General features: G+C 44.3%; 1 protein-coding gene across 11 annotated transcripts in view; it reads left to right on the top strand.

The window, feature by feature from the left end:
- The window catches only part of CACNA2D1 (calcium voltage-gated channel auxiliary subunit alpha2delta 1), a 1,026,983-nt gene that overhangs the window by 587,424 nt on the left and 426,926 nt on the right, over positions 1-12,633 (top strand). For 10 of the 11 annotated variants that reach the window (XM_029615087.1, XM_029615090.1, XM_029615095.1 and 7 more), the window contains one exon: positions 4,772-4,822. In XM_029615087.1, coding sequence (XP_029470947.1) covers positions 4,772-4,822 — 51 coding nt within the window. Of the gene's footprint in view, positions 1-4,771; positions 4,823-5,141; positions 5,193-12,633 lie in introns of all 11 variants that reach the window. The other variant, XM_029615085.1, reaches the window with a different exon arrangement.

Below are 12,633 nucleotides of genomic sequence, written 5' to 3'. Positions count from 1 at the left end.
TACCCCCATGTTTCTGTTAAGGGTAGTAACTGCTGCTCCATGCAGGTTACCCCCATGTTTCTGTTAAGGGTAGTAACTGCTGCTCCATGCAGGTTACCCCCATGTTTCTGTTAAGGGTAGTAACTGCTGCTCCATGCAGGTTACCCCCATGTTTCTGTTAAGGGTAGTAACTGCCGCTCTGTGCAGCTTACCCCCATGTTTCTGTTAAGGGTAGTAACTGCTGCTCCATGCAGGTTACCCCCATGTTTCTGTTAAGGGTAGTAACTGCTGCTCCATGCAGGTTACCCCCATGTTTCTGTTAAGGGTAGTAACTGCTGCTCCATGCAGGTTACCCCCATGTTTCTGTTAAGAGTAGTAACTGCTGCTCCATGCAGGTTACCCCCATGTTTCTGTTAAGGGCAGTAACTGCCGCTCCGTGCAGGTTACCCCATGTTTCTGTTAAGGGCAGTAACTGCTGCTCCATGCAGGTTACCCCCATGTTTCTGTTAAGGGTAGTATCTACCACTCCATGCAGGTTACCCCCATGTTTCTGTTAAGGGTAGTAACTGCTGCTCCATGCAGGTTACCCCCATGTTTCTGTTAAGGGCAGTAACTGCTGCTCCATGCAGGTTACCCCCATGTTTCTGTTAAGGGCAGTAACTGCCGCTCTGTGCAGGTTACCCCCATGTTTCTGTTAAGGGTAGTAACTGCCGCTCCGTGCAGGTTACCCCCATGTTTCTGTTAAGGGCAGTAACTGCCGCTCCGTGCAGGTTACCCCATGTTTCTGTTAAGGGCAGTAACTGCTGCTCCATGCAGGTTACCCCCATGTTTCTGTTAAGGGTAGTATCTACCACTCCATGCAGGTTACCCCCATGTTTCTGTTAAGGGTAGTAACTGCTGCTCCATGCAGGTTACCCCCATGTTTCTGTTAAGGGCAGTAACTGCTGCTCCATGCAGGTCACCCCCATGTTTCTGTTAAGGGTAGTAACTGCCGCTCCGTGCAGGTTACCCCCATGTTTCTGTTAAGGGCAGTAACTGCCGCTCCGTGCAGGTTACCCCCATGTTTCTGTTAAGGGTAGTAACTGCCGCTCCCTGCAGGTTACCCCTATGCCTTCTGTTAAGGGCAGTGACTGCCGCTCCGTGCAGGTTACCCCCATGCCTTCTGTTAAGGGTAGTAACTGCCGCTCCGTGCAGGTTATCCCCATGTTTCTGTTAAGGGCAGTAACTGCCTCTCCGTGCAGGTTACCCTCATGTTTCTGTTAAGGGTAGTAACTGCCTCTCCATGCAGGTTACCTCCATGTTTCTGTTAAGGGCAGTAACTGCCGCTCCGTGCAGGTTACCCCCATGTTTCTGTTAAGGGTAGTAACTGCCTCTCCGTGCAGGTTACCCTCATGTTTCTGTTAAGGGTAGTAACTGCCTCTCCATGCAGGTTACCCCCCATCTTTCTGTTAAGGGTAGTAACTGCCGCTCCATGCGGGTTACCCCCCATCTTTCTGTTAAGGGTAGTGACTGCCACTCCATGCATGTGCTGCTTTTCTTTGTAGGAAAAGTAGATTCAAAGATTGTGAAGATCCTATAAGTGGCATTGGATCATTACAATGAAATAGAACTTCACTGATTCACACTACATTACGGGATTTAGGGGTTGTGCTCCTTTACAGGATGTTATGTTCTGGTATGGTGGACTCTGGATCATAGTGAGAGCTGTCTCTACCCAGAGGGAGGAGCCCTGTGGGTATTCACCACGATAGGCCTGGCCTCAGCAGAGACGGACACAGATAGTAACGAGACTTTTTTAGACTGGAATGTAGGTGAAGTACCCACCGAGTGGGAAGGAAGACACAGTCCAGAGTAGTAAGGTTGCTCAGTGATGATAACCCTAGTAGTGGCCCACAGAGCGGGGTACGCCAGGGAACTCCTCCAGATGATACACTTCTCAGGGTAGATCCGGTAGTGGCCCGCAGCGCAGGGTACGCCGAGAATCAGTACTGTCATTGTTAGAGAAGAGCAGGAGGACAGCAGAGCTGGGTAGATGAAGGTACTCACTCTGAAGTGTAGACGATGGTTTGCTGAGGCGAGCACGGTAGTGGCCCGAGATACGGGGTACACCGGAGGTTCCATCAGCAAGATGGTAGCAAACGTGAAGTGTATTCACAAGGCTGAACGAGGCTGGGTCCCAAACAAGAGTAGATGGATTCTCCAGGCAGGAAGAACCTCCGAGGAGCGGATAGCCAGAACGGGACAAGGCCTCCGAGGAGTGGGTACCTATAGCATCCAAGTCCCGGAGTTCAGGAACAGTTCAGAGTAGTGAATAGCGAAGCGTCTCCAAGTGGAGAGGAGTTCAGCAGGAAGGAAGTCCTTGCTAACTCGTAGGAAGCCTAGGCCGGATATTCTCGCGGGTGACGTCATGCGGCGGGGACACCCCCGAGGTTCCCGCCATGACGTGTATAAGAGAGGGCCTGGCGCACCTGCGCGTGCCCTAGGTAATCCCCGATTCAAGATGGTGGACGGGATTGCCCACGCCGTCCCGGGGACGCCGGGGAAGGCGGCATTTGCAAGTGGAGGCCGCCATTCTTCCAAGAATCGCTGGTGCAGGGAAAAGAGAGGTGAGCAACAGAGGTTGCAGCCGCCTGCGACCCGGTGCAACACAGGAGACTGTGCTGGCATACTGCCTTCCAAAAATATGCATAATTGTAACCAAAGAAACTCTTCAGTACATTATCTTTGTACAGCATTGTTTAATTGTGCTTCTATCTGTGTAAGTTTTCTAAATGTGATGATCAGACAATTTTAGGCTTGTCAGGAGAAGTCCATTACCTGCTATTAATTAAGTTCACTTAGAGAATAGCCACTGCCATTAGCAATGGTAACATGGAATAGACTTAGTTTTTGGGTACTTGCCAGGTTCTTATGGCCTGGATTGGCCACTGTTGGAAACAGGATGCTGGGCTTGATGGACCCTTGGTCTGACCCAGTATGGCATGTTCTTATGTACTTAAGGTGATATTTTGATAAATATATCTGCAAATGAGTTTAAAACCTTGACCTGTTCTAGGTATTGCTGCTGACTGGAATCAATGGAGTAAGGTTCCCTAAGCTAAGCATTTACTTTTTTCACATTTTAGTATCCTAAACTTTGCTCATAATTTAATCATCTTTTTAGCACTAAAATGTGAGTAAAACTTTGCAGTAAAATGTGCACATGTCCATGCAAATCCTATTTAACTGAAGGAATTTGCTCTTGCTCCTCTCTGGGGGTAAGTGTATTAAAGCCCTGAATGATATTTAGCCCACATTTTGTAATACTGGAAATTCCTCGAACAGAGATAAAGTTAACTCACATTTCTGGAGCTGGTGTTAATCTTTTGTGCTGAGGTTATGGATTTGGGATCACCAGATCCGGGACTACACTGACACAGCCCCATTGACTCACAGCAGGCCCTGGAATCTATGTTAATTTTTATTCTATCTCTGACCAGGAGTCTGATTAAGCACCGGAATATCTAAGCCTGGGGAATCCTAGCTAGAGATCCTCCACTCCAGGATGAGGGGACTTGGACTCCTCCTGGGGACACTTAGGCTTAGTGAGTGGGAGGGGCTCTGGTCCCAGGGCGGAGTCCCTCTGACTCGGGATTCCTGGGGCCCTCAGCGGGACCACAGAGCCTTCAATTATTTGAAGTTAAAATTGGTAGGAATATCATTTTAGTGCACCTGGTGAATGTAAAAAGGTGCACTAAGATTAGCGTTAAATTTTAGTGCAAACCTTTTACTCACATTTTATTATAGCAGTGGTGTTCTCTATCCAGTCCTCAGGACACACAATGCCAGTCCAGGTTTCAGGATATCCACAATGAATATGCATGAGAAAGATTGGCATACAATGGAAGCCTATCTCATGCATATTCATTGTGGATATCCTGAAAACCCAACTGGCTACTTGTGTCCTGAGGACTGGGTTGAGAAAGCCTCATTGTTTGCAATGTACACAAACGTATAGCCTAGGCACATTGCAGCCAGTTTGGAAAGGGAAGCTAATTACCTTGCTTCCTCTGCAATGTTAAAAGCTCCTGCGTTTCCTGTGCCTGCTATCTGTGCAGGCAGAAAAGGGAGGAGCGGGAAAATGAAATGCGCCTTTCTGCATTGACCTGTCTATGTACTCCTTTGGGGTAAAGGAGAGATGATGCTCAGCCAGTGCCATTTTTAATTTCACTAACGGTGGAGTAGGAGCAGTTGGGCATTGCTGGTACTTCTCAACCCCTCCTCTTATTTTGGAGTAAGAGGAGGTCCATGCAGAAGCTGGGGGAAGCTATGGGTTTGTGGTGCTTAATTTTATGAAAGTCAGGGTGGGGGAGATATTTGTCTTTCTGTTAGGATAGGAGAGAGGAGGGAGAAGCAATGGCTGAAAGATTCTGCAGACTTTGGTGCACAGCTCTAGACAACCCGTGGTGTACGCTGGTGTGGGAGGGTAAGAGGATGCTGATTTCCTGACGTTTATCACCATGAGGAAGGCTTTTTATTCAAGAATTTGTACCTCAGCTGGTACAGTAAAAACCCCTCTTTTCCCTCATTAATATATAAAAAGTTTTTTTTCTTTTTCTTAACGATGGCAAACAGAAGACATTTTATAGCAGTGTCTTCAGACAGGCAGTGAGCACAGCATTGTGTTGTAGTTTGTAAATGTTATTACGTTGCATTTTATTTAATGTTTGTTATTCCCTGGCCTTAGAGACCATGTCCTGTCACGTACTCCATTCTTAGTAGATTACTGTGTAAATCTGTATCTCTTTTTCAGGTACATCCAGGGAGCAGCCTCTCCTAAGGACATGCTAATACTGGTGGATGTGTAAGTGTCTATAACCTGTGCACGATGACTTCTGAAGCTGCGCACTGTGCTGGCTCCATGTATGCAGGCATTAGGGGTTTGCCTTGCCCTGGAGGGCAGGCCCCAGGCCTGTGGGTGCTAATTTTATCTGTCAGGTACATCCAGGGAGCAGCCTCTCCTAAGGGCATGCTAATACTGGTGGATGTGTAAGTGTCTATAACCTGTGCACGATGACTTCTGAAGCTGCGCACTGTGCTGGCTCCATGCATGCAGGCATTAGGGGTTTGCCTTGCCCTGGAGGGCAGGCCCCAGGCCTGTGGGTGCTAATTTTATCTGTCAGGTACATCCAGGGAGCAGCCTCTCCTAAGGACATGCTAATACTGGTGGATGTGTAAGTGTCTATAACCTGTGCACGATGACTTCTGAAGCTGCGCACTGTGCTGGCTCCATGCATGCAGCCATTGCCCTGGAGGGCAGGCCCCAGGCCTGTGGGGGCTAATTTTATCTGTCAGGTGGGGGGGAGGCTTTCTGTTAGGATGGGAAAGAGGAGCTTATGACTTCCAAGAGATGAGAATGAAATGTAAGATAGGAAGTTCTCAGAGAGTTCAGTGGCAGCCATGGTCTCAGGAAGTGCTAGGAGGTACTTTAAAGATGTCCTTCTGTCTTCTTTTCTAACTTCTGGGAGAAGAGCACATCACACATGGAGCGGGGAACAGATGACGCAGTGCTTTCAGCAGGGGACTGCAGCAGGGAGCAGTCTTTGGTGGACGCTGGTGATTCTGAAAGAAAACAATATAAAAACAGCCATGAAATTTGCTGGGAGTGCTAGGGGTTTGTTTCTTTGTTTTGTTTTTTATAGTGCACACCATTTCTTTTTTTTTTTTTTTTTCAAAATACATTTTTATTGGGAGGAAACATGAACAAGCAGTGAGTCCCGCACTTAGCAGGTACATCCAATGTACCAATATCCAATATGGTACACCAGAGCTTCCCTAGACTCCTTCGAACCCACCACCCCTCTGGAGATCGAATCGACACTCAAGAAATTGAAACCATCCAACCACCCGATGGACCACATCCCGACTAAACTTCTGCTCCTCATCCCAGGCACTAAATCCAGATCACTGGCAGACATCATCAAATGTTCCCTGGCCCAAGGAATATACCCAGATGATCTAAAGACAGCATCCCTTAAACCCCTCTTGAAGAAACCCAACTTGGACACAAAAGAGCTTTCCAACTTCCGACCCATATCCAATCTCCCTTTTCTTGCGAAACTCACAGAGAAAGTGGTGAACACACAGCTCTCGGACTTCCTTGAGGAACACAAAATCCTATACCCTTCCCAGTATGGCTTCCGTAAATCATCCAGTACAGAAACCCTCCTCCTCTCCCTATCAGACCACATCCTCTTGGGCCTAGACAAAGGGCTGTCATTCCTGCTTGTCCTCTTAGACATCTCTGTGGCATTTGACACCGTGAACCACACCATTCTTCTAAATCGCCTCTCGGACATCGGATTAACTGGATACGCCCTCAGATGGTTCAACTCCTTCCTCAATAACAGAAGCTTTAAGGTCACAATTAATAATAAAGAACCCCCTAATTTCAAATCTACTCTTGGGGTTCCCCAAGGCTCTTCTCTATCCCCCACCCTCTTCAAAATCTACCTTCTACCCCTTTGCCAGCTACTCACAAACCTAAACCTAATTCACTACCTATACGCAGACAACATTCAGATCTTGATCCCTATAAAAGAATCCCTTCCAAAAATGCTTTCATACTGGGAGAACTGCCTTAAGTCCATCAACAACTTACTCTCTAGCCTAAACCTGGTCCTCAAAGCAGCCAAAACAGAAATCCTTCTTATCTCCCCTGACCATTCAGACAGCTCAGAACAGACAGTCTCTAACCCACAAACCATTCAAGTTAGAGATTTGGGAGTCATCCTAGATAATCATTTGAACTTAAAGAAATCAATCAACAATATCACTAAGGACTGTTTTTACAAGCTTCAAGTTCTTAAAAGACTTAAACCCCTTCTTCATTTCCAGGATTTCAGAACTGTCCTCCAGTCAACACTGTTCTCTAAAACTGACTATTGTAACACTCTCTTTTTAGGACTCCCGATCTCCGCCACCAAACCACTTCAGATGCTCCAGAACTCAGCAGCCAGAATCTTAACCAACACCAATCGGGGAGCTCATATCACCCCTATACTTAAAAACCTGCACTGGCTACCAATAAAATACAGAATCCTACACAAAGCACTCACCATAATCCACAAATCCATCCACAACCAACTACCACTAGACCTTTAGTTCCCGTTAAAACTATACTCATCCGCAAGACCATCTAGAGAAGCATATAAAGGAACCCTTCAAGTCCCCCCAACTAAATCCACACGCCTAACCTCCATCAAAGAATGGGCATTCTCCACAGCGGGCCCCATCATCTGGAACAACCTGCCAACAGACCTAAGTTTGGAACCCTGCCTGCTAACCTTCCGAAAAACAATCAAAACCTGGCGTTTCCTCCAAGCTTTCCCCTAAGCTCAAACATTTCAACTTAACTCAACCAGACGCTTCTCAAGTGGCAAGACTCCTGCTCCAGCCACAGTTTAGACATTAGTTCTCAGCCTCTATTTTTTGCTATCCTTTTATTCCCAGGCTACTCTAGCTCCCAAGTTCTATCTCCCTTTTATATGTAACTGCGCCTCGGCCTTCCTGTTATTTGGTTATGTTTAGTTAGTCCCTAAGTTCCATGTAAACTGGTCTGATATGAATCTTGTCATGAAGTTCGGTATAGAAAAATGTTAAATAAATAAGGAAGGAAATAAATAAATAAATAAATATACTGAACATCCAACACAGCACAAATTGTTTAAACAAACTAACAACAATAGAAACCTCCCTCATGTCTCCATCCCATCGACACCATTTCAAAAAATGAAATAAAATGAGAGGGAAAAAGCAAAAATCCAAACTGATCAAAAAGATGTGAGCATGCCTGCTCCTAATAACGAGGAACATTTTTTAATGAAAATCATAAATAGTAAAAGTGTATGAGGAGGACTACAAAGACTTCCTGTCCACCGATGGCTGCAAAGTTTAAGATACAGCACTTTCATAAAATGATTTCTTGATTCACTGCAATTCTGATCACACTTTGCTATCAAATAACAAAGTCTGCTCTGCGGTCAGATTTCCATAGCGTGAATTGGCGTTTCTGCTATTCCTCCAGATTTGTGTTTCAGGAAAATATTGAACAGGAATATACGTGTGCATATGTTGGATATAGGGAGCAAGGATAGAAACAGATTTGGTCCTTTCGTATGCCTTCTTAATTCAGTGATATTTAAATATTTCTAAGGCTGCAGATTCTGAAGGAGATTCCTTGGGAAATGTAAATCTCAATAGGTGAACAGGTTTCTGATCGTTTGTGGAGAGGGAAGGGTGCTGGAGAGAAACAGTGTCCCAGGGATAGAGGCTAAAAATCATTAAAAATATGCAAGAAGCAGACATTGCCACGGTCCTCATCTTCTTCCTATATAAATTTCAAAGCATATTTAATTTTTTTAGGCTTTTAGACTGTCAGCTTGACTCTTGAGTGTACAAGGAGTACTTTCAATTTAATTGGACAATCTAAAAGTCTAAATTAAACTCAAACCTATTCAGCTTTTGAGATTTCACTTTCCCATGGAAACTCATTAAGAGTTTCAGCCTGAATGCAGCCAAATCATTTTTGATCCAAGCATGTGGTAAGTGAATGTGAAACATACTCTCCCCTTTAGACAGACGGTTTAAAGATAATTGAATTAGAATAATATTGTAAAGGATAACTTGTTTTAAGAGAAGCAGGAAAAGTCTTAGGAAAAGAAAGGCCCGATACAACAGCACTGTCTGCATTGCGATGTGATGAACAAGCATGGATGAAACGAAGGCTCGTGTGGACACACCTGTAAGAAGATGTTAAAGTAAATCTCAGAACCCGCAGATGATGGGTGACTAGTGAAGAACCTCCATCCCTTTCCTCACCATTTATTGAATCAGGGTTGAAAGATGTGGGGAAGTGATATTCAATTGGCTGACTCCACACATCTGTTTATCCCATCTATTGCCTTCTGACACTCTGAAGTAGTACTTATTTCTTCTTACTAATATAGAAACATAAAAATGACGGCAGAAGAAGACCAAACGGCCCATCCAGTCTGCCCAGCAAGCTCTCACACTTTTTTTTTTCTCATACGTATCTGTTACTCTTGGCTCTTAGTAACCTTTTGGTTTTATTTCCCTTCCACCATCACCATTAATGTAGAGAGCAGTGTTGGAACTGCATCTAAGTGAAATATCTAGCTTAACTAGTTAGGAGTAGTAACCGCCACAATAAGCAAGCTATACCCATGCTTATTTGTTTACCCAGACTAAATAATTCAGTCCTTGTTGGTTGTTGTCTATATATAGATCCACTTTTCTTCATTCCCCCTGCCATTGAAGCTGAGAGCTATGCTGGATATGCATTGAATGTGAAGTATCAGGCTTATTTGGTTTGGGGTAGTAACCGCCGAAACAAGCACGCTACTCCCCGCTTTTTTGTGAATGCAGATCCTTTTTTCCACGTTTCCTCTTGCCGTTGAAGCTTAGAGAAATGTTGGAGTTGCATTAACCGTGTGTATGTTTATTGAATAAGGATATTATCTCCAGGTAGTAGCCATCATTCCCGCGAGCCACCCACTCTTCATTCACGTCCTCTAGACTTTATGGATCCACAGTGTTTATCCCATGCCACTTTGAAGTCCTTTACAGTTCTGGTCTTCACCACTTCCTCCGGAAGGGCATTCCAGGCATCCACCACCCTCTCCGTGAAGAAATACTTCCTGACATTGGTTCTGAGTCTTCCTTCCTGGAGCTTCAAATCGTGACCCCTGGTTCTGCTGATTTTTTTCCGATAGAAAAGGTTTGTCGTTGTCTTTGGATCATTAAAACCTTGTAAGTATCTGAAAGTCTGTATCATATCACCTCTGCTCCTCCTTTCCTCCAGGGTATACATATTTAGATTCTTCAACTCTCCTCATAAGTCATTTGATGAAGACCATCCACCTTTTTGGTTGCCCTTCTCTGGACCGCCTCCATCTTGTCTCTGTCTCTTTGGAGATACGGTCTCCAAAACTGAACACAGTACTCCAGGTGAGGCCTTACCACCTGTACAAGGGGATAATCCTTCCCGCTTCCTCCACCCTATCTTGAAAAACCTACATTGGCTCCCAGTAAACTTCAGAATTTTACACAAGTGTCTCACCATCATCCATAAAGCTATCTACAACAAAACACCCATCGATCTACACTACCCACTCACGCTGCACTTCTCATCCAGACCCATCAGAGAAGCATACAAGGGCACGCTACACACCCCCCCAGCCAAATTCACACACCTCTCATCCACCAAAGATCGAGCCTTCTCGACAGCAGCACCAACCATCTGGAACAACATGCCCCAGACCTTAGACAAGAACCTTGCACGCAGACATTCAGAAAGAAACTCAAGACTTGGCTATTTCTACAAGCTTTCCCTGATCTATGACCTCCCCAACTGATACAACTCGCCTTGGTCTGCCAGTCGACACCCCCATCCCTGACATGGCTTCTGACGTTATATTAATCCGTCCTAAGTTTTATAAACTAATACTATTTTAGTCAGGAACATTTGATAGTCTACAGCCCTAAGTATAGGAGACTAAGTACACATTTGATAATATTCAGTCCTGAGTACAAGTGATTATTATAGTCCTAAGTATATGTCTAGATATTATTTATTTATGAGACTAGATATTATTTATTTCTATGTTAGCCATGACTTTGGCTTTTCCTCCTCCCAGTTCTATTGCCCCTGTTTTATTGTAACTTTCATTCACTTTTTCTCTCTTCGCCTATTGTTCACGTTGATGTTAATGTTATTGCACAGATGTTTATTGTAAACCGATACGATATGATTGGTATCATGAGTGTCGGTATAAAAAAGCCCTAAATAAATAAATAAATAATCACTTCCTTTTTCTTACTCGATATTCCTCTCTCTAAGCAGCCCAGCATTCTTCTGGCTTTAGCTATTGCCTTGTCACATTGTTTCACCAACTTCAAATCATTAGATACTATCACCCCAAGTTCTCTCTCCTGCTCCGTGCACATCAGCCTTTCTCCCCCCATCGTATACAGTTCATTCGGATTTCCACTCCCCATATGCATGACTCTGCACTTCTTGGCATTGAATCTCAGCTGCCATATCTTCGACCACTCTTCCAGCTTCCTTAAATCCCATTTAATAATACCATTTATATATTGCTACTGGATGTATGCATGCTCTACAATGATGATAACTATTCAGGTACAATAAGAGCTTGCAATCAGGGATGATGACTTCCTAACCAGTTCTCCCACTTAAGAGCTAGGCCCTCCAAACCTTCCTGGTTTATAGCGTTCACTCTCCCCAGTACCCCGCAGACCTGCCTAGTTTTCTTTATTTTTGAACGTACATGTTATCCAAAGCAGAAGTAAAGTTACGTGACAGGGGACCTCGTGTTTACACATGCATCGCAGGTCCACGCCTATGCCCTCCCCTTTTTCAAAACTTCCAAAATGCGCGTGCTCTCGGACATACATGTTTATCTTCCCGGCTTTTAAAATGCACTTGCTGCATGTGACTCCACACATTCACACGTCCCCTAATAATGCATGCATTGGGCTTTTAAAATTCACCTTTAATTGGGTATCTGAGATGCTATTTGGAGTTAGGCCATAACTGAGGACTGTTTGAGTGTTGAAAGTTCAAACATATAAATCATCTATGGAATAGTTAATGAGGACCCAGCTTTGCAAAAATAGAAATCTTCCACTTATTTATGTGTATAGTTGAAAAAGCTAAGGGGCAGATTTTAAAAGCCATACGCGCGCCGAGCCTATTTCGCATAGGCCTGGTGATGCATGCAAGCCCTGGGATGCGCTTATGGGGCGTGGGTGGTCCGGGGCGGGGCAGGCGCATGTTATAAAACCGGGCATAGATTTGTGCGCGCCGGATTGCGTGCACAAATCTACGCCCGCGCGTAGGTTTTAAAATCTGCCCCTAAATGTTTGTAGCAATATTCTCTCTCATTGTATAGTGTATGTGTGTGTTTGTAAAACACCTCCGTCTCCCTTTTTTTATATTTATTTATTTATTTATTTTTAGTTTTTATATACCGATCTTCTTGCATTAGATACAAATCAAACCGGTTTACAAAGAACAAAGAACTTGCCTGTAGGCGGTACATGGAACCATGAACGTATAAGAAAAAACTCTGGGTAACATAGTCAGAAAGTAAACTGACCAGGAAAACAATTAGCATTACATAGTAATAAAGGTCACAATAAACGGTCGATCCAATTGATTGTGCATGGATCCATTAGGCAGAAAAAGACTAAAGGGTATCTGAGGGTCTCTTCAAGGTAACATGAGTTAGAGAAAAAGTGAAAAATGAAAGAGAACTTATAACAAACCATATCATAATTGTGAAGAGAAATGAGGAGGGATATGTTGCGAGAAATGGAGAGCATGTGTTAGCTAAAATGAGTCTGGAAAAGCAAGGTTGAATAACCATGTTTTTAGTTTTTTCCTGAAGGAAAAATGTTTTTATAACAAGATGTAAATTCTAACATTCACTGAACTTTGAATATAACTGCTGCCCGGAAAGGAAAAATATTGAACATATACGGCATCATTTTTTAAATTGGGAGCAGTGATGGTATAAACAGAGCAGAGGAGAAAGGAGGGAGGTATGAGGAAATGACATAGCAGTGATT

This window comes from Rhinatrema bivittatum, chromosome 9 (assembly GCF_901001135.1).
Source record: "Rhinatrema bivittatum chromosome 9, aRhiBiv1.1, whole genome shotgun sequence".
Taxonomy (NCBI): Eukaryota; Metazoa; Chordata; class Amphibia; order Gymnophiona; family Rhinatrematidae; genus Rhinatrema; species Rhinatrema bivittatum.
Note: the sequence above shows the minus strand (reverse complement) of the source record. Positions and strands in the feature narration are given on the sequence as shown.